This window comes from Ricinus communis, chromosome 4, assembly GCF_019578655.1.
Source record: "Ricinus communis isolate WT05 ecotype wild-type chromosome 4, ASM1957865v1, whole genome shotgun sequence".
Taxonomy (NCBI): domain Eukaryota; kingdom Viridiplantae; phylum Streptophyta; class Magnoliopsida; order Malpighiales; family Euphorbiaceae; genus Ricinus; species Ricinus communis.
The window spans coordinates 21407093-21430088 of NC_063259.1; the positions used below are offsets into that span (position 1 = coordinate 21407093).

Sequence of the window (22996 nt, forward strand, 5' to 3'; positions counted from 1 at the left end):
TATTTTAAATAAATTTATAATTTTAAAAATATGTCATAAAGAAAAAAAATATTAACATAGTTATAAAAATACGACTACTATATTATAACCAATTACTTTTTGATACAAATTAAATAAAAATAATCTTTTTACTAATAATGTAAATTAATTTTAATTTTCTATATTTATTCTACTTGGTATATTTACTTATGATCTTTTTATAACAAATTTAACTAATATATTTATCAATATTTTATATTAAAAGATCAGATATTTAATCATTTAAAAAATTTTAAATTAATATTTTTTTAACGACATTAATCGCTTGCCCGAAATTTTAAAAATCAATAATGCAATATATTTAAAGCTCATCTATCATAATTATATTTAAAATATATCTAATAGTGAATGACTAGCTTTTCTTTAAGAGATAGGAAGAAATTTCATTAGTTAATCCAAGTTCATGATACAATTACATTTTAACAAAAATTTAAAGAACTATAAAAAAAACCATTTAAAAACCAATTAGATTATACCACCAATAATATTGAGATTAACTTTTTATGGTCATAGTTAAATACGAAAGTTTAGACAACAAAAAGAAAATAGAATAAACTATAAATATATTTTTTAATTTAAAATTAAGAATTATAAGTTAACTAAAACGAAATATCTAGTTTATAAAAATAATACATTTCAATTTTTTATATAACTAATAATATTATTTGAATATAATTAAATATCATATATTTATTTCATCGTAAAAAAATATTTTTTATTATTTGATATCATATATGATAATATAAAATTTATTTTTTATAAGAAAATTTTACTTTCAATTACAATTAGAATTATTTATCGAGGCATGCAACGAAGCTTAACAAGTGTATACAGTAGAAAAGCAGATGATAGAAAGGGGGAGCAGACTAATACAAATGGACTTTCGTGTCTGTGTCGCACTTGACTCCACGTGTCCGTCTATAATTAGATAATTGGGGAATCTTGGATGATCAAATTCAGCGATCGTTTTGTGAGAAGAAGAAAAAGAAATATCAAAAAGGAAAAAAATAATATACACACAGCCGTTTGGTAATCTCAATTGTTTAGGTTTCAATTGATTTTTTTTTTATTCATTTCATTTATTAATTAATAATTTATTGTGTTCTTCTTCTTGTTGTTGGCGACATGCAGATACTGATTTGTTTCTTGACCTAATACCTTTATAAGAAGACTTAATTTTCCTTTAATTGTTGTAGAGCTTTGACGTTTAATTCATAATTGCAGGTATTGTTCTTTGTTTTTGAATTGATTGTGTTGTTTTATCATTTACGTAATTTCTAATGCAATTCAGATAATTACTAAAAATTTAGTGTTTTCTAGACTATATTTTGGGTGGTATTAGAGGCAAATCTTTTCAAGCTTAATTTTAATTTTCTTTTTGGGTTAACAAAAGTTCAAAGATCTGATTTTTATCATATATTGATCTGGTTGAGCTTGCATTTTGCAGTTGTTTTTGTTTTCAACATTTGCAAGGGAAGTAGGAAAGAAGAGGGACTGCTAGTCCAATAAGGGACTGGCTTAGCTTGTTCAATCACGGCTCTAAAAAGAGAAATACCTATTAAGATCAGACGGGGAAAATCATGTGCTCAACTGTTCCCTAAGTTTTTGATTGCATCCCCTACATTTCACGGCGGTCGCGGTGCCCTCCCTTCAGCAGGTGGGCATCCGGCCGATCTTACTTTCCTTGCTGGCGGCGGGTGCTGATACGTGTGTTTGCCAAATTGGACCTTCCTTGACTTGGAGGGTGCTGGAATAGCAGCTCAAAGTATATATATATTTTTAATTTATTGGTAATCAGGAAAACGCATCTGTATAAGCATGGTTACAGTCAAGCCAATTGATGACAACAATTTACTATCCAATTGTGCAACTGAGAAGTTGGGTTGTTCTCGTTTCTGTCCTCAAGGTATGTGATGATTATCTTTCTTTGTTTTAGTTTAACTGAAAGTTCATTTACTGGGAATGTGATATGTTATGCTAATCTGACTGCTATGTTTCTATGCCTGTAAGGGTTAGGGTGTTCCTTTTAGCAATATCGGATGTTCATCAAACTTCTGCCATTTGATTTGATGGATAAATTTGTAATTGACAATGTGTTAGATTAGGACACGACTGGTGGCAAGACACCAGCGCATTAGAGTTCATCAGCTCATATCTATATTCAGTTTCTAGCTGAAAGCGTGATGTTTTCTTTTTTTCTGTTTTAACAAAGTACAACCTGGTGGAACTATATGTCTGACTAAAAATTTGTTTCAAGTTACTAGTGTTGCTTAGTGGCAGGTAAGAATGGCATGTAAATCAGTTTAAACCTGGTGGCTTTAATTTGCTACTGCAAGCTGACAATGTAATAACTGCAGCTGATGCAAAATTAGTTATGCGTGCTTGTGAAGCTATGTCTTGTTGTGGACCATTTAACTTGCGATGCAGAACCTTTACCATTCTGTAAACATGATGTTGAAATTTTAATTATCATCAGGTATCAAAATCCCTTTATACTGCTCTGGTACCCAATATCTCACCGCCAATAGCCTGTCTGGGGGACTTCCAGACATGTCTGAAGAACAAAGTCTATTGGATTCCCTTCTTCTTGCACAGGTAAAGAAGAATTTCTTTTAGATACTCTTTTCTTGGGCAGTATAGAACAAAATATTCCTGATCCTGTATTAAGGTGCGGCCATAATCTTTTGATGTTGCTTTGCAGTGGGAAGAGAGAATGTGGAAAGGTCATTTTAACTATGATGTAACCGCTTCTGAAATTAAGGTTTTGACTCTATGTATTGGTCTTCTTATACTGGGGCATAAGTTGACTACTATGGAGCATTGATAATTTTACTTGCTTTCTGCAGGTTATTAGGGGGAGACAGAAGTTTCTTGCTCAGTTAAGTGGTCATTGGAGTATGGATAGTTTGCAAGACAATGAGAAGCATAAACTGTGCGCTCAAAAGCATCTGCTTGTGTTTGACCGTACCAAGCACTGTGAGGAATTACTCTTTTGCATTACAAACAGAGATAAGGCAGAATCTGAGCTTGTTCCTTCAGCTTCCGTTCCTAATGGTGCCTTATTGATTATTGCAAATGTATGTCTGAACAACATAACTTGTCCTGGCTTCCTATTTATTCATGCTGTATGTATTGTCAAAATAGTTTTTACTAAGAAGGTAAGTTAGGTAGGCTACCATTACGTATTCAAGATATTCTTCTTTCAAGCCAAATTTTGCTGTGGGCTATAAATTCACTGCTTCTTTGTCCTCTCAAAGCTCTATAGGAAGTTTAATTATGGATGCTAATTGTAACATATGTTACAATGTTGAGATAGTTCTCTACATATTTCTACATCTGATTTCTAAATTGTTAATTGTTTAAGGTAAACCCCATTGAATATGGCCATGTCTTCGTGGTTCCTCATGGCGTCAACAGTCTCTACCAGGTCATGGACGCAAGATTCTTGGAAATGGTTGCAAGGGTTGCTCTTGAGATAAATAATTGTTCTTTCCATATGTTCTACGATAGTCTTGGACATACTGCTTCACATCTATATTTCCAAGTAATTCAGCTAAAGAAAGGCTACCATGTTAAAGTTTTTCCATGCCATTTTAATTTCTGGACACCGCTCAATATTTTATATTTAGCACAATATTTGATCTACTACCGATTGTTAGAATTAGATTAGAGTGAATCAAACCCATGCAATATAATTGCAAGAAAAACAAATTTTTCTACACAACATCCAAAGCAATTGAAAACACAAATTCTCTACATTTTAATTTTTTATGCTTGAGGGATATATAAGATTAAATACCTTGAGATTATTACTACATGTAAAACATTGCAGCTAAAATTTACTTCTTCTTCCTTTGTTGGTGCAGGCATGCTACTTTCCAGAACTTTTAGCGGTGGAGCATATGCCTGTTGATACCTTGTTCAAAAATGGACATGGAGGAATTTGTATCTCTACTGTCTTGGATTACCCCATCAAAACCATTGTTTTTGAGAGCAACTGCAATTTAAAGATACTGGTGGAGGTTCTTGCTGAGATATGTGCTCTATTGGTGGATAAGGGCATCCTTTATAACCTAATGATATCTGATCGAGGCAAAAAGATCTTCTTGTTTCTTCAGGTAAAATGGCCTGGTAAAATTGTGGATAGACGGTCATCATTATGTTCTGGACGTGATGCCATACCACTGTCATTTAAATTCTACAACTTTTAACTTGATACACTTTGCTTCTTCCTGGTTATGGCATCCAACTTGAAGTGAAAATTTCTGGATGCTCTAATCTGCAAGAGGATAAAGAGATCTGCTCAACCTTTTCCCAATTTTTCTTTGAACTTAAAAATATGTTGTGGTGTTACAGAGGTTTTTTCTTAAAAAATAAAATCTATTTCGTGTAAAAAGGACTAAATTTTCAAGCTGGACTTGAAAGAACTTTGGCTGAAATAGACAAACAAAGCAATGGCAAACAAACAGTAGGATAGGCTGTTCTATAACACAAAATCATGAGTTAAATGCTGCTCTAGCTAGAACTGGTATGAATCAGCATGTGATGATACAGAATTCATAAGCATAATTTTAATATTTAAAAAATTTATAAAATTCCCAACTATTATTGGGGTTAAATTGATCTCATGAAATCTTGTTTTGTTGATTGTGGATTGTGAATTTTGATGTCTCCAGGTCCAAACATTGTCAACCTCTTTGGGCCTTACTGCATGGGAGTGTGCGGGCTACTTTTTGTTCAGGTCTAGTCAGGAATTTGATGTAGTTACAGAGGCAGTCCTGCTTAAACGTCTAAGCACTGTCTCACTTGATGATGAAGGCTTTATGGAAGTGAAACAGCTCTGTCGCAGTATTGCAACTGAGTTTGCAACTTGAACTTTATTCTCTACGCCTGCATGGGGTGACAAAACCTTCCTATATGCAATTGTAAGTTGTGTCTGATAATATTGTTTTTCGCACTCTTTAAATTTCTTATTGGCTTGTTATTGTAAGTTGAAGGATGTTTTATTTTATTACCTCTACCTGAGGTGGTTAATTGGTACCATCTCTTCCTTGTGCCTGTTATGCTATGTGTACTTTATCAATTTAGTTGGATTATCATGTTAAGTAACAAGATTGTTTTGTGGCCATAGCTTAAAGCCTTTTCTTTTCGCCCTTGCATGTTTGATGATTCTATACTAGGATTTGGATTTGAATTTTTGAATTTTGCATTTAAATTGATGTGTTTTGGACATTACCTATGGGGTGGAGAGTCTCCCCGCCTTTGTACATCCACATTGACTGAGATTGCATTCTAACAAAGGAAAATCAAGTGTTTGAGGGAAATGACATTTTAAAGCTGATTAGCACACATCATGATCAATCATTAAGTTAAATTTCAGCTGTTAAATAAATCATCAGGCGAAAGACTAATGACTGCAAAACAAAATTACAGAATTGAACATCAAATTTTTTTCTTTAAAATGGGTGCTCATATTATCTCTCTTTCTTATACATGTAATATTACTTGCAGTTAAACAGAAGCTCTGCTTGTGTTTCCATATGGTACATGTATGCTTATGAAAGAATACAGAAGCTCTTGAACACCGGACACATTTTGTGTTTTGATTTGAGTTTTCCTTATAAGGAGTTGGTTTTTCTTTTCTCAGGTATGCTGTTGGTTATCTTAATGAAATAAGAGTTAGGGTTCTGTTAATGCTCTGTGGTTGGAATTTGGTAAAAGAAAAAAATAAAGTTTATTCTAAAATTTGTTCTTCAAAAGTTTGGGTCAATTAGGTTGCAAAAATGGATGTTCATGGGTTGGAGTTTTTCACCATTTTGATCTGTTCTAATTGAAACTTGTTCTGAAAGAACTCTAAATAGCATTGTGTGGCTCCGAGCGGGGGTAAGTAACAAGTAGAAACATCTTTTGGGAACTGAGGAATGGTATTAATGTTAGGTTAACAATTTTCAGTTTTTTAGGTATTATTTTTTAAATCCTTGTAATGGTATTTGTTTTCTTCGGATTTCATTCTGCACTTGTCAGGTATTTATTTTAGTATGCGGAACACCAAAAAAAAAAAGAAAAAAGAAAAGTATTAGAACTATGATTCATACTTAATATTTAGACACTGTCAGGTACTTATTTTAATAACTTGAGCATGAAAAGGAAATTGTTAATGAAATAATTGAAGTAACAAATAAACATCTTTAAAGAATTAGACAAGTGAAATGAGTAATGAGTAGGAGGAGTCGTCTGGCTAATTTGTTGCTATGACTCGATTTTCTTTTGGGATCCATGAAGATTTTGTTGGATCTATTTAATTGGGCAAATAAGTACAGCCCTGGTTGCTAATATTAGATGATCTCATGATCAGAGCTATCAAGAATTGTTTCAAGAATTAGTGAGAGTTTTTCACAAAATAGTTGCTCATAAATGTGCTCGTGTGATCTACTGGTTGGATGATCTCCAAAACCCACCTCACATGCATAGACATTGTTGCTTCCTTTCCTTATGGCAGTGGAGAAAAGTGAGTAGGCAATGACAGGGGCTCTTTTTAAGTTAATTAAAATGATTTTCCTGCATCTTTTCAGAATAAATTACTTCCAACTGTATAACAAATTCCCAACAAAAATGCTGAAATGAGGCTATGATTTGTAAACTAGACCATAAAAGGAAGACTTGAGGAAACACTCACTATCAACAGCATGTCATATTTTACTCCTGTAATCACTATCAGCTTTAATATGGATATGATAACTATAGTACATTTCAAGCCCTTCTTCTTGATCAATCTGATAGAACAAAATAAAAGAATAGAGAACAATAAGAAAAACATTGTAACTGATATAATGGCTACACATCAGCTTCTAGCATTTGATTTGCCAATACCCATTTTAGTTGATTCTCCATCAACCATCACTTTGAGGTCTACCAGTCTCTTCATTTATAGATTCCTGCCCCTGTACCTTTTCTTGTACTCTCTCCTCTACATCCTCCATAGCCTGACTACTGGACAAGGAGTTCTCTGTAACATTGGCGCGAACCCAAGCTTCATGCAGTTGCAAAACATATTCTAAATGCCACAAAACTTCTCCCATTGTTGGCCGATTCTTCCCGTCATCAGCAAGACATTTTTCAGCTATCTCTCCAAACTTTGTCAACGACTCGGGGCAGTAAGTTCCTTTCATTCGTGGATCAATGATGGTCTCTAGTGACCTTTGCCGTTGCCACCTCATTGCCCACTCAGCCAGATTGATCTGATCTTTTGGCAAGGTCGGATTTATGACTGCTCGAGCACAAACAACTTCAAACAGCACTACTCCGAAAGAGTAGACATCAGATTTCTCAGTCAACTGCTGTCGACGGAAATATTCAGGATCAAGATATCCAAAGCTCCCTTTTACTGCTGTACTGACATGGGTATGATCCCAAGCTGGACCCGTTTTTGACAACCCAAAGTCAGACATTTTTGCTACAAAATTCTCATCAAGCAATATGTTAGTTGTTTTGACATCCCTGTGAATTATCCCCCGGTCTGCTCCTGTATGAAGGTAATGCAGTCCCCGAGCAGCACCGATGCAAGCTTCCAATCTTTGCTTCCAGGTCAGTGGAGGTAGATCACTCCCAAAAAGATGACTTCTAAGAGTTCCATTCCCCATGTACTCATAAACCAAGATCATCTCATTTTGTTCTTCACAGAATCCAATCAAGGAGACCAGATGCCTGTGCCTGAGCTTTGAAAGCATCTCAATCTCTGTTTCAAATTCAGCCAGGCCTTGCTCAGATTGTGGGTTTGCTCGCTTAATTGCTGCAAGGGTTCCATATTCTAACTCCCCTTTGTATACTTTGCCAAATCCTCCAACTCCAATCACCAAACTATCATCAAAACTTTTTGTTGCTGTACGAATTTCTGCCAGTGTAAACCGCTTGCCAATTCTCACAGTAGATCCATGTGAACTTTGGCTTCCTCCCTTGGCATTGCCAATGCTACTTACAATAGCACCATGCAGGAAAAGTGGCCGCCACCCAGTAACATTTTCTTTAGTGTCACTCGATTCTTTCCTATGAGTTCTGCAGAAGCACAAGATGAAAATACATATAGCTGCAAGAACAAGAACTGAAGCCACACCTGCTCCAATTCCCACCCACAGCATCTGATATTTTGATTTTCTCACACGATTGCCAGTTGAATCAAACCTCTCAACATGAGCAAGATTCCCATTTCGGCTCAGCTTGAAAATCTCAAGCCCATTCAGCAAAGCATCAGTTCCTGAAGCACCAGCTGCAGTATCAGGACCAAGTTGAATCCACAGTGTATCGATTTTGGAGGACACTGCATCAAAATAATCTTGATGGTACCCTCTATTCGCCCCCCCTGCTCGCACATTAACATCAAAATTATCAGCCGCAGTCCTGTTGTTTATGTAGATCCTGAAAATCCTTTGGTTTGCTTTATCATACTGCAGCTCGCAGAAATGTAGTCGAACCAAATAATCAAAATCAGGATCCACTTCAAATTTCCATGACATGTTGAACCTTTTTTCTAGGACCTCAGTGTTAGACATGGCTCTGGCTGTTTCATAAACAAGAAGAGGAGCCACTGAGGAATCATTCTTTGAAGCATAGGTGATATTTGAACTATTATTGATGACAGAACCAGCATTTTCAGTGATCATGTAGCTAGAATCCACTTCCCACATTCTCCAAAAATCTGAATCCTGATTGGATTTGATCTCAGGACCTCCAACATTCAACCGATACATAGTTTGGATCCCCCGTCCACTCAAATTCAGATTCACCTCATTCCCACCTACTCTACTAACCGAGTCCTGAAAAAGCCTATCCGCCACAGAAACAACCTCAATGGCATTTATGAATCCAAATGACCCTTTTGATGGAATGAACTCGAGTAAAAGTGCATCCAAATCAAATAGCATGTACTCTCTAACCAAGAACAAAGAACTTGAATTGCTGCTAGAGCCCTGAACATACAAATTCTTGTGTGAAATCTCGCCTGGAACATTAAACTCAGATACCAATTTCAGACCATTAGCCCTGAGACTGAAGGAGGATTCATTGACATTATTATTCTCGAAAGGGAATGGACAAAAATGGAGCCTAACAAAGTAATTTCCTTGCATCCCTTTAAATGTGTAATTGAGTGCATCAGAGAAAATCCTAGCAGTTTGATACAGTGGCCCAAAGATAGAATCACCAGTTGCAGCAGAGGTGGTGGCAGAGACAGTGGAAGAATCAAGAGTGACATTGTTATTAGGAACCAAGTCACCAATCCATCTCCTACCATCAACAGTGACACTAATAGTTGTTCCACAATTTATGAGAAAAGATTGCGACTGAGCTTCTCCACTATTAAAAGATATGAATATTGTCACAAGCAATACAAGACAGCAAACCTCTCCTTTATGGATCTTCTCCATTGTACTCAGAACCCAGATGAGATTCTTCTAGGGTATAGATTTGCTAAAGATAAAAACTATAATAAATTGCATGAAAATCCCAAACAAAAACATTCACCAACCAATTTCATATCCAAAAATTTGATTATGAAGCCTCTCTCATAAATAAAAATTCAGAATCAAGAAGTTTAAACAACTTGAGAAGTGCATTCAAATTTCTAGCACAAACATCAAGCTAATTACCTTCATGAAAAACCAATCTTGGAAATCGGGCTTTCATTTCTAAGAGGCAAGAAAGCAATGAACCAAGAAAGATTACGAAAACCCAGACGCAACTCTTCCTTGAATCCTCATCATACACTTGCAGTTAACTTCAGATCTGAACCAAAGAACCAAGAAGAAGAAGAAGAAGTGTACAAGAAAAAGGTGGAGGCAAAAGAAAACAACAAAAAGATTGAGAAAAAAATAACAGATTACAATGAAAGATTCGAGCTTTATTATTGTTACTGTTATTGTTATGTCAGTAGTGAAGCTGAAATCTTCAGATAAAGGTGTTGGCTGAGAGATGTGATGTGGGTTATGTAAGAAAAGCCAGAAAATAGAAGAAGAAGAAACATGGGTTGTTTGCTGTTACTTGTTAGAAACAGATTGGGAATGTTCATTCCATCCTTGCCTCAATTAGTTGTATTGTTTGCAAAAGAGACAAGAATCCGACATGATCTTATTCTACAGTTTTCACTGTAATCTTTTGTAACTGTTGCAAATGAAGTGGCATGTTGTAACTTACATAAAAATTAAGAGAAAATATCAATAATATCTTGTATGATAAGGTCAATTGCTAAATAATTCATCATTCAATATCCTTAAATCCATCTTAATTTGCAATTTAATCTCAGCTTCATATTTATACTAGTAAGAAGTATAAACATTTCACACTCGTTAGATAACATGAGTTTTAAAGTTTAATAATTTTTAATTTATTATTTAATTATTAAATCACAATTTAAAAAATTATAGATCCGATAAGATCGACTTAACAGTCGCGCAATAACATTTTAAATTGATAAATTCTAAACATATTCTTAAATAAAAAAAAATATGATAATAATAGCTTATTAAAATAAAAATTATTAAATCATTACTAATCGATATTTTCTAACGTTTTATTATAATTTTTAATTACATAGTTTTTTTTACCAGTAAAAAAGCACATATTGAAGAAATATGAATTAGTAAAACTAGAATGTTTTCTTTTCATATTTGTCCAAAAAACATTGTAAGTTGGAAAATTGAAATGGGTGTGAAAGAGGGAGGTGTTGGGCAGGAGAGAAGGATGGGATTGCATTATTTGTGAGGTGGGTCACATGCATATGTCTGGAAGATGATGAGCTGAGGCAGAGGCAGTGAATGTATTGTTATTATTATTATTATTATTATTATTATTTTGGGTTTGTTGGGTTCTGCTGCCATTACAAAACTGCCCCTTCTGCATTTTCAATTATTAAAAAAGCTGTGACTTGTCGTTTTCTCCATCCGTACCAGGAGGAGTACCCCTCCCTACTCAGTCCTTTTTACATCTTTTCTTTAGGCCTTACATATTTTGTATACTTATTCTTAAGGTAATTGATAAATGAGCTGTGCCGGAATGTCTAATTAGCACCTTTAAATCTTGGTAATCTAGTCATTTTAACTGTTTAATTTTCAATTTAATTAGCTATGTTAAATGTTTTTAATTCTTCATCTTATTTATATTTTTCTATAATATTTAAGTATACTATTTTATAATATGAATAAAGTCATATATTAAAAATGTTTAAATATGACTAAAAAATAAATAATTAAAATATTTAGTAAATTATATTGAAAGATAAAATATTATAATAATTTAATAATTAAATTCACACGTCTAAATATAAATTTAATCAGTTGTCCATTAATAATAAAAACAAACACAGCTAAATTAACTGAACCAGTTGTCAGTTTAAAAACATAATCAAATATATTAATTTACAAATTCACTAACTCTAACCTAAAATATTAGTATCAGCGAATAACAAAAATTAAAAAAGATAAAATAGTATATAATTTTTATTTTCCCATAGTACAATCTATGTAAATATTTGTAGGTTAACTTCATTATTGACATAATTTTAATATTTTTCAATAATATTATTTATCCAATCGTATGTCATTTAATTTTTTTAATACGTTTTGAAAAATAAAAATTTAAATTACAACTAGAATTGTGAGATAGTAGAATGTTGTATACAATTTTAGAGTTGATTAACTAAAATGATACTAAAATTTATTAAAGTTTAGAAAGTCTAAAACATTGTCCATAATAAATGTGAAGGCTCAAATATATTTTAGAAAATTCAAGAAATCTATAAATATCTGTCTAAATAATAAAAATGAGGTGTTTTTTCTTTTCTTACCAATTTTTTTTAAATTCTATTTTCATATTTATTTGAAGAATTAATTTTCGATCAATAAGAAAAATATGGTGTCGTTTTTCAAAAAAATAATTAAATGTTTCGTTTCAATATTCTTAATATTTATATATAATCAATCTAAAAGTAAAAGGAAAAATTGTTGATGTTGAAAGGTGATGGAATGCTGTAGATGTTGAAGGGATTTAGTTGAAAATATTATCACAGAAATGGTGAAGCAAAAATATATATCATATACTAAAAAAGAGAATATTCGATTAAATAATTGCTATTTATCTTGGACCGTTCCATTTCTGCTCTAAAGAGAAACTTTATTTTTATCCTTTTCCTTTTTCAATTATTAATGTATAGATTTAATTCATACAATGAAAGTGATAGATTTATATTTTTGTTTAAGTTGAAGGGACAAATTGGTACTAAAATAACTTTAAGGTTCAATTCGATTTAAAATTAGTTTTAATTCAATTAGATTAAAGCTTTCTATTAATGGTTGATTAATTTCAAATCCTTTAATTGGATAAATAGCTTCGCTGGTATTAAAATTATATTTTATTTTTTAATTAATATTAAAAGTTTATTTTTTTACCTAAATATTGATTTTTATTATAGGTGAAAGTATCTATTAAAAATTAATTTGGGTTTTAACAGTTGAATGTGGAGTTTTATTACAGGTAGGGATACATGTGGAGATGTGGGACCCAATGCCTATATGGAAAGAAAAAGTGACTAATGAGTGAATGCCTATATTATTTAGTGTAATGACAAAAAGTACTATTAGTTGGTTGGTCATGATAGGGTAATCCTTTAGTGTATTCAACTTTTTTTTTTTTAATTAAGATTGAAGCAGTGACAATTAATTTTAAATTTAGCTATTTATTCAGAGTAAATTAGTATATATATAATTTAATATTTATTTGAAAAAAAAAAACAACTAACGATAATGGTTTTTGTTAAATGTGACTATACGGGTTCTCGTTCACTAATTGAGCAACGCAACATTTCAACATCAAGTGAAAAGTACTCAACCAAAATATGACTCGGGTAATTTTATAATATACTAACCTAATTCATTTCATACAATTGATACATATATCTTAATCATTTTCTTACTAAGTCCAATTCAAAGATTTAGTTCACTTTTCTTATTAAAGATTATCACATGTTTACAAATAATAGGATCCACTAACATAAAATTTAAGTAAAAAAGAAAAAAAGAAAAGAAGAAGAACTTTAGGGACCTCTCATATTATTTGATAGGTACATTTATAACCAGGTGTACTTTAGAATGACCCATTAACGATGATGGACAAATGACTGCCTGAAGTCTTGACAAAATGAAACCAAAAAGGAAAAAGAATAATAATAAATATAAAATCACAAGATGAGCCGACATAACCTATGGCAAAAAACAATTATAAGAACCCATAAAATTGTAAGATGGGCAGACAAATACTTTATGGCAAAAAAAATAAATAAATAAATAAATAAAAAGGAAAAAAGAAAAGACAACAAATCGAAGCTAAACTAGTTTAATTAAAGATTCGAATTTGAATATTGAGTATGTAATTTTTGAATAGTATTTTGTCATCCTTAAAAATCCTATTTGATACGTTTTAGATTAACTCTGAACATATATATACTAAAAAACAATCTGAGCCAAGAAGTGTTCTCTTTCTATATATATATAGTCATTTATTTAAGATTAAGTAAAATTTATAACTATGAGAAGGTTATAATTTAGTAGAAATTTAAATACTGAATTTTATATTTTTATTTGATATTTAATTTTATTGGTGAAATGATATTTATAAAATTTTATATTTCCAATACTGTAATTAAATGTAACAGTAGACTTTATAAAAGTATAATATTTAATTATAGAAAAACGACTATAAATATAGGAGGAGAAAAATGAAAAGGTAAATAGTATTTGATTAGAAATCATAATAAAATATCTAATTTTAAAATTTTCCGATTCATAAGAATTCAATTTGAGTAATTTTGATGAGCAATTATAATCATATTATTCGTATTCGTATATGATAATATAGTAAATCTCAATAACTTCTAACTTTATTGTTTGACTGTCAGATCTGGTGAAAGAAGTCACGAATCCTATAAAATCGATTTAATAATCAAACAAAAATATTATAAGTTGTTAGATTCTAAATCTATGCTATTAGATAAGAAGAATATGATATTGATGGCTAATCAAAGCAAACGATGGTTGGATTCTTAGAAATCAAAATTTTTTGACAGTAAAATACTTATTTTTGTGATAATCTGTAATCACATATCTATTATTTTATTTAAGAAAAACACATATTTATAGTTCGTCACAAAATAAAACAATACCATAGTTCTTTTTTTTTTTTGGGTACTTATTCTAATGTTATATTGCCATATTAATACGCATAGTAAGTTGATATAAGTTGTAGGGAATATCACCATACAGCAGATTTTGAAGATCTAATTATTTCTATGATAAAAATACTTAAAAATATGTATAAAAATATAAAATTATTGAACCATTTCACAATCATAAGATCTTAATACTAAATTTAATAATATGATTATATAATCTTATAATTCATTGTAAAATAAAGTTATTGAACTTTGATTTTGTTGTCATCAAATTGCTCCCTCAAAAATCTATGAGAATCTAATTTGGCTCTTAATTTGCTTTTGGTTTTTATTAAGTTAAATAAATCTAAAGTCCTTTCTACTTAAATAATAGGCATGTAATTGATATGCTGCTTTGAAATTAAAAATCATATGCTTAAAAAATAAAATTTTAAATTTTTACTTGGACATAAAATGTTCAATTTTACATATTCTGATATTATTGTTATTCAGAATGATTTAATAAATAACATCCATTTTTATGCATAATTTCTTCAAATAATATAATATCATAGCTTATAATATTAAATAAAAATTCAAATAGAGTCTCTACATTTTAAATATTTATATTCTTTTCCAAAAACTACGAGCCATGAAAAAATTATAACTGTAATAAAAATAAAAATGAATAAATTAAAATTTTATAACCAGAACAATAAAACATATATAAAATTTGACTAATTTACACCCTTATAATTTAGAAGGTAAAATATATTGAAATATTAGTTCAAATAATTCTATCAAACTTATCAAAATTGAACCTAACATGAACATTGTCCCTACCATAGTCACATGCCATGTCTTAAAAGATTTGGAGATCTATTTTATCACTATATATCAATATCATCAAGAGATTTATATTTCACATAATACATAGAATCCTTATTAATGTGATAGCAATGTTGTTTGTTATATTGTGAAATGTTCTTCTATCAAAATCGGTCAGTGGTTAGACCTTAGGTCCATTTAATAGTAGAAAAAGAAGTCTAATTATCCAAAATTTCTAAATTTTATCACTTTTAACAATTTTAAATCAGTTTTTAATTTTATTCATGCCAGAATCAATGAACCAGTAAACTACGTAATAAAATAGTTATCTCTTTATACTCGTTATAAAAGTAAAATATTATTTAATACATACTTGAAGTTGAGACCTTGAATTTTTAAAGTAAAGTAAACGCTCCTGACAAGTGTCATGTGACCCACCTCTGTCATTTCCTACCCCTTTTTTTGTTTACTTTTGCTGCAACCTCTTCACAGATGGGCACGAGCTCTATATATATTTTTTGTTCTTTCTTCCACCTTTGGAGCTTTTGGATAATTGCAGAAGACAACCCCATTGTCATGAAACTTTAACAGAAAACGTACTTTTAAAGTGACACTCCTGATCCATGCTACTCATGCCAACATTCTAATGGCTTAAAGCTCTCACAGAATCCATCAGGAGGCTTCTCTCTTTCTGTCTTACCTCTGAAATGTTAAAATTACAGCATTTCTTCCAAGTCGTTTCTTTTTACTTGTTATAATCATTCCTCAATTCAAAAAATATATTAAAACAGCAAACAGGAAATACTAATTGAACCCCTTCCTGCTACCAATGCTAAGTAAGAGTACTATTCTTTCATTGACAGTCAAAGTAACTATACATTCCAAGCTAAACCTATGGATAGAATAGGAGAAAGCTTGATACAGGGAAAAGTAAATAAATAAATCTTTGCCAATATGTAGTTTCCTGGATATCCACATCCCTTTGCTTCTATTAACCTAATAAGCAACTTTGTGAAAGAAGAACAAAAAGACAAACTTGTGATTCATGGAGACCCTATAAACTTTAAAAACTAGAAAAGCAGGACTGTCCTATACAAAAATGAACAAAAACAAAAAGTTTCTCCAACTTGCTGTGCCTGTACTTTCTCCCGCTTTATCTTTAAAGTTTTCATTGCAATAGGACAAAAAGGGCCAACACACAATAATATGTTCTCTAGCCAAACTTTGCGAGAAGTCTGTTCACAGGGGCATCAAGTTGTTTGGGAGAACCCCTCCACTAATAGAGATTCTGCAGAAATACCAAAAGCATCTCTGCAGCTCTAATCTGTTCAACAAAAAGGGTCTGTGGAATAGTTAGGAGAATTTCCAGTAATATGCATGAATAATTATTAGTTGAAGCAAATCTATGGAATACCAAGTTACAATAGCAACTCAGGATATAAAGCAAGGCACCATTTTCCTTATTCTGCCAATGATTAAACATTAGACAATGCAATCAGTAATTTGGAAATACTATCTTACCAAAAAGCAGATCAAACTGGTTTTACAGATTCTCCACTCAATTCTCTCCTGACCAACTTCAGAACTTCCATAATCTGTAACAACAAAAAATGAAAGTTAAGATGCTTAGATGGATTTAAATTTATTTTCTATAAAAAAGATTTTAATATATACATGCTGAAGGGAAATATAGAGCACTATTGCATTATTAACCATGCAGGACCTGCCAAAATAAACATAATTTATATCCTTGACCTGGTTTGGCATAAAAATAGGGAACTGCAAAAAGGATTCTCTTCCTATCTATAATTAACATCTCCAAGAAATAACATAATTCAATCGCGCATATATTCAAGGCATGCACATCAAATAATTCAACATATATTAGTAGTGAAACAAACAAAGAGAAGCTTCTTACTCCAGGATAGTGTTGCAATATCGGAGAGTAATGATCTAACGCTATGTATATCTTTTCAAGAAGGCTAAGAAGAGTATCCACCTCGTCACCCAAAAGATCAACCTAAGATTCAAGGAAAGTTGTTAAACAAATTGAGAGATGTAACAGTGACAAGAACATTCAAAAACAGTAAAAACAATATACAACAGATGATTGTCCTTGGTCATATATCCGTCTATTCACCTTTTCTTACTAGATCAGATTTAGCACCAGATTTTAGCAGAAATTTATTTGTATTTCTAGGATTGCTTTCTCTTACTAAAAGCTAATTCTAGGATTCATCCCCAACATATGCAGTCCAAAATGTTGTGAACTACATAAAAGCTCCGGTCCTCTCAACTATAATTTTTGTGCCACTTTCACCAAAATAATCTAACAAGTCATGCAACAGAACAACCAACCAAGAAAAAAAAACTTACCAAAAAGATACATAAAAGAAAATCACACTACGTATGTATTGGATAGCTCATTAGACACACTAGAAAAGTCACATAACAAGTTTGCAATTACATCAGACAAACTAGCAACCACATTTCTAGACATGGTCTGCAACTTTGGCTAAAATTTAAAATTATCAAACTGAAACCCATCATTCTGTTAAAACATTAATATGTGCCATCTGTCATACCTCAGCTTCAGCCTTTCGAAGATCAGAACACCTAACTTCAAGCTTCTGCTTGTACATCAACCCTGTTCTTCTAAGTTTATTAGCATCCTGAACAAGAGAACTCAATTGAGAACTCAAATGTTCCAACCTGGAAAAGAAGCCATGGAAATGTGATTATTTTTTCTATCAATAAACTCTTAGCCCAATTTCCAATGCAGAAACTTTTAACTGATTTCTAGTTAAAGCTGAATAATTAAATAAAGATGAATTTCAAAATTGCAACACTAAAATCCGTTCAGGCAACTACTCTGAGACACGTAAAAGAGCAGAAGGCAACGAATAGCATGGAGGTCCGATGAAAATAAAATAGGAAAACTAACTTCCATGGTTTGGCATAAACCATTAATCGCCTAACATGGATAAATAATAATACATCAGAAGCCAAAAGTAGACACAAATCACCCAAAAGAAAACTTAGGCATTATAAGCACAAAGTGGAAGGCACATAAATGGAAGCCAAGAGCAACAAACTACTTGAGTTGCTAAAGAGGATGTTCATCAATTGAGAGCTGTCTTAATCAGTAACACTCTAGGAAAAATCGGTGTTATTTACATTATGAAAATGTTGAGAACAGTTGAACTGTTCATATAAACATTAAGCATTTTACTGGAAAGCTAGCTTTTAGAAAAAATTGATCTTTTTAGGGAAAGCCGTAGTAACATTTATGATAATAAATGCACCAGAATACCAACTTCGATATAGATATGCTTTGAATCAAGATCCAGCTTCATTCTACCTATGCCACGGCCAACCAACAATTCAAGGCAGCATGTTTATACTTCGCTATTCAAGCAACAACTCGAGAGTATATACAGAACTCCAAGAATAACAAAGCTAATAGAGCAAACATCAACAGAATGTTGTTTCTCATAAAACTTATTTAGAAAGAGATCACTGAGAACACAAATCAAGATTTAAATGCAGGAGACACTTGGATAGACCACACTCTTCATCTTAATAAAACTTTATGAAGGATATCAGCCTTATCAGGTAATACAGATTGATTTACATCTAATATTTCCACCTTCCCTAAGAAAAAGACCTCAGTTAGTCATGTTGTACTTTGCACAGTTATACACATAAGAAATTAGCATATCAGAAACCAGTGACATTTTATAAGACTTAATTAAGCAGGTATAGTCTTTGTTGGACCAACAGGCAGCTATATCTCCAAACAAAACAACAAAGAAAAACCTTATAAGTTTATATTGGCAAAGAAAAAAATTAGTACCTCAAACTATTCACTCTAAGATCTTCGGTTGTTCTGCATTCAAAATCTGTAACAGCTTTTGACAATTCTTGGACAAGAATAATAGTTGAATTAATTTGCTTCCTATATTCTATTTCTCTTGCTTCAACCAAAACTAAAGTATTCTGATGCTCTTGAGATACAGAAAGAAGCACATTTTTCTCCTCAATAGCTTCTCTTAATTTTTGTGTTACTATCTTCAGCTGCTCTCTCAACTTGGAAATCTCCCCTTTATCCATTTTAATTTTCTCTAATGCCTTATCCAAATCATCTTTGACAATCTGTAATTCACCATCATACTTTGAAACTAATTCTTTTTGATGCATTGTCTGAACCCTTAAATTGTCAAGCTTTTGAGAAGCCAACTCATATTTCTCCTTCTCTTGTGCCAATGCTCCTGTTACTTCCAGCACCAAATTGGTCTTGTCATCAATAACTGCCCTTAGTAAAAGCATTTCTTGCTCCAATTTGTCTTTCTCTGCAATATTCAATCTCAGTGCTTGTTCTTTTTCCAGTGCCGCCATCTCAAAGGACACCCGAGCTTCATTTTCATTGATATATCTCAGGTTCCAGGTAACAGCTTTCTCTTCAGCTTCCTTGAAAGATTCTCTAAGAACAATTTCACATAACCCTGGCATGATTATAGATTCTATTACTGAATCATCAAACTTTAGCGTGCTAGTAGGCTCAGCATTTTCAGCGGCTTCTTTTAATATATTTTTATATATTCCCTGCATGATATCCATCTCCATTTCTAACTCTTCACTGAAGCCTTTCATCTGTCCAACGACCTCCTTGAGAAGGAATTTAAACAGATCATCACTGATTGCAGTTTGAATCCTTGAAACTTCCAGAGCGCTTTTAAGATTTTCAAGCATTTTGGACAAGTTTTCCTCAGCCAAAGAGCGTTCTAATATTTTATCTGAAGCATTAGAAACTTGCGAGGAAAGGCATTTAATTTCTTTTTTCTTATCCGCGAGAGAATCTCTTAGTTGGTGATTTTCCAAACGAAGAGATTCCAGCCTATCCTTCAAATTATCAAGGCAATCTCCATTGTTACTGAAGGATGGCAGTTTCTCATTTTCTGCAAGAATACCATCCAACTTCAGAATGACCTCTGGGATCTTTTTCTTCAGTGTATCAAGCTCCTTATCCTTCCTCACTGGCAAAGAAGACCCCCTTTCCCTCAAGTACTCCCTCTTGAGGGTGAAATACTCTTCTGTCATTTCGTGCTCCTTTAATTCATATTGTCTCTTCATTTTAGTCATCTCAGCTTTAAAATAATTAAATAATTCATCTTTTGTGAAGTGCTTTAGTTGTGAATGATCCAAATTTTCTGGAACAACAATTATTGATTCGTCATGTTTGCCATTTCCCTCCCAGTGTGAAGCTGAGGAAACATGGTTACTTGAAGCCTTCCGGTGCTCCAAGGACCCATGTGAAATCAACTGTCCATTTTCAGGAACAGATAATGATTTAGAGATGGCATCTAATTCCTGACATAAACTAGAGAGCTCTTTTATCTTTTCAAGACATTGTGCACTTTCATTACCACAAGATTGAGAATTTTGATCCCAGAGTCTCTGTTCAAACTGTTCTTGTAGACTCCGAATACAATTCGTCATCACTGATCCTTCAATTTCTGCTTGAAATTCCCTGTCCTTCTGCCAGTCAGAGAGCAATGACTTAGACAAGCAAACCCCCTTCTCTGTTTGGGCATAAATAGATTCAAGAGAAGTTCTAAGACCATCAAGTGTCCTATCAACATCAATCCATTTGTCAGGCATGTCTTCCTCTAGAATACCACTCAATCCCCACAACTGAGAACCAGAACCATTCCTCCTAATAGAACCAGAACCTTTGAACTTATTAATTTCAGACCCTTTCATCTTGTCAATTTCAGACCATTTGTGCTTTTCAATTTCTTTCTTCAGCTTTTTAAACTGCTCTTTAGCAGCAAATATGAGGTCATGTAAAGAATCTTGTAATCTTTCATGCTCTAAAAAGTAATCTGAATCGGTGTAATGAAGCACATTTTTCATGATTTTTAGTTCATTGAACATATTTAAATGCCCCATGGGTTCATTACAATCTATACCCACATGGTAAAGATGTAATGTCTCTTTTAACCTAGCTATCTCTAATTCCTTTTGAGCAATCTTTTCCGCTGCCTCTTGTTCAACGGCACATACTATACCCTTGATGACTGAGTCACTAACCATTCTTGATACAGTCAGCCGATCCCTAATATCTTCCCAGTAAGAATCCAAATCATTAAGGAAGTCCACATCTAGATTCCCGCTCTCCTCAACATAGTCACCATACTGCTGCATACCGCCATTGCATGAACTGACACTAGCATCCATACTGGTTGAACTCTCCAAAATCTCTTGACTCTCCATTTACTTGCAGCAAAATACCACCATCAAAACTCAAAGTGGCAATGCAAAATAACAAAATATATTACCCATGCACTTAATTAAACAGCTTCCCCTCATATAACATCATTCGCCGAATACAGGAGAATCTGCCAAACATCAAAGTATGATAAAAGAAAGTTGTAATGGCTGACCCAGAAAATCAATAATCACAGGACAAGCATGCTAATAAATTATTTGCTCAACTTGTAGCAGAAGAAATACATGAGGAAAAGGAAAAGATAGAAACTTGGAGTGTTGAACATTTCATAAGGCTAAACTGAGTTTAATACAACAATTAGCTAATATTGGCGTTGAGTTTTTATAACTCTAGAGAAACTAAAACAAAAATACCAAAGAGGTCAAACCTTTCAAGCGTTCGTAGCAACAAAGGAAAAAGCCTTAATCCTAAGTGAATTAACAACTAAGCCAAAAATAAAGTGCATTAAATTCTAAGCTACGAACTTATTTGCTCAGACACAAATTAACACTTCAAAGCACCAAATTTCACTGAAAAGAAACCAAAACAAAGATCAAAATTGTCAAGTATTTAATTTCTTTCCTTTTTACTTCATTTTATCAGCTCAAAAACATAAAGCCTAAACTCTAACTGAAATAAAATAAAAATAAATAAATACATGAGTAAGCTCATAAGTAAACTTGCTTAAGCTTTAAGCTTAATTAACACTTCAAATGAGCAAGTAAACAGAAAGGAACGAAACTAAATCAGTACCACCACCCACACAAAAAAAAAAAAAAAAAAGGAAAACTTACATGTTTGAAAGAAGAAGGAATTGATTAGAAATAAAGCAGTAGGAGAATGTTGAATTTAGGTCCCAAAAGCCGCTTCAAAGGAAAAAAGATTGTGCCTTTGTACTGTGTGCGGTTTTTAATTTTTAATTTTTAATTTTAATTTTTTTGGGTTTTTAGGGTTTTTGTTTTTCCGTTGTGTTTTATGACACAGAAAATTCGGGCAAAAATGGCGGATTTTGGTGAGCGGGATTGAAACAGGAAAGTGCGTTGACCCTTAAGAAACGTTTTATTTACGTTGTTTGCCATCTTGACTTTCGGTTGAATATCAGATTTTCTTCTCTTTATGGAAATAAAATTCTATTAAAACAAAAAAATTATCACCCTAGTTTTATTTATTTTCTATAATGCCAAAAATGCCAAGTTGGTAGGGGTATTATTTTTCTTGAATTAATGTCTTCTTTTAGGTGTATCTAGAAACTTAGCCTAAAAATAAATACATATATCTAAATTTGAATAAAATTACAAATTTTAATGCATCTTTATAATTTAAGAAAAAAAAATTAATTTTAAATCATTAAAAAATTCAATTTTAAATAAATTAAAATAGAACTTATATTATATCAATTTCAGTTTTAAGTCATAAAAGTATAATATTATAAAAAGACAAGTTTTTAAATATTATAAAGAAATTTACTTACTATTATATATGTAAAAAGCGATTGTAATATGTCTCATAACATTTGACCAATAGCCAATTCCAACTAATCATAAAAAAGTGATTTTAATTATGTATGTACATTAATATATATTCCTTCTATGAAACTTCTTATTTAATGATGATTTTTACACTATAAAATCATATTTACAAGAAAAATTGTACTATAGAACTTTAGA

The 22996-nt window shown here is 32.0% G+C and overlaps 3 protein-coding genes across 7 annotated transcripts; 1 reads left to right on the forward strand and 2 right to left on the reverse strand.

Annotated features, from left to right (window-relative positions):
• Positions 1-870: 870 nt before the first annotated feature.
• On the forward strand, positions 871-6043 carry LOC8265518 (GDP-L-galactose phosphorylase 1). Of its 4 annotated transcripts, none has more exons than XR_007215455.1 (10): positions 872-1068; positions 1171-1263; positions 1487-1945; positions 2516-2634; positions 2741-2800; positions 2886-3116; positions 3404-3583; positions 3906-4157; positions 4716-4964; positions 5687-6043. XR_007215455.1 is itself a non-coding variant. In XM_048372722.1 (9 exons), the coding sequence occupies exons 3-9, from the start codon at positions 1858-1860 to the stop codon at positions 4911-4913; spliced, it is 1128 nt and encodes a 375-aa protein (XP_048228679.1). In that variant the 5' UTR covers positions 872-1068; positions 1171-1263; positions 1487-1857; the 3' UTR covers positions 4914-5169. The 4 variants fall into 4 exon arrangements, 2 of the variants coding, with proteins under 2 accessions (XP_048228680.1, XP_048228679.1); XR_007215454.1 differs by lacking the exon at positions 5687-6043 and adding an exon at positions 5551-5685; XM_048372722.1 differs by lacking the exon at positions 5687-6043 and having other exon boundaries at positions 4716-5169.
• A 656-nt stretch (positions 6044-6699) lies between these two features.
• On the reverse strand, positions 6700-10210 carry LOC8265519 (probable receptor-like protein kinase At1g30570). Its single transcript, XM_002523140.4, has one exon. The coding sequence runs from the start codon at positions 9456-9458 to the stop codon at positions 6930-6932; it is 2529 nt and encodes an 842-aa protein (XP_002523186.2). The 5' UTR covers positions 9459-10210; the 3' UTR covers positions 6700-6929.
• A 5681-nt stretch (positions 10211-15891) lies between these two features.
• On the reverse strand, positions 15892-22462 carry LOC8265520 (WPP domain-associated protein). 2 transcript variants are annotated; one of them, XM_015721781.3, is made up of 6 exons: positions 22124-22462; positions 18915-21459; positions 17644-17770; positions 16977-17078; positions 16580-16653; positions 15892-16382 (listed from the first exon to the last, which is right to left on the reverse strand). In XM_015721781.3, the coding sequence occupies exons 2-5, from the start codon at positions 21332-21334 to the stop codon at positions 16591-16593; spliced, it is 2712 nt and encodes a 903-aa protein (XP_015577267.2). In that variant the 5' UTR covers positions 21335-21459; positions 22124-22462; the 3' UTR covers positions 15892-16382; positions 16580-16590. The 2 variants fall into 2 exon arrangements, with proteins under 2 accessions (XP_015577267.2, XP_002523187.2); XM_002523141.4 differs by having other exon boundaries at positions 15892-16400; positions 22124-22461.
• Between the last annotated feature and the right edge of the window lie 534 nt (positions 22463-22996).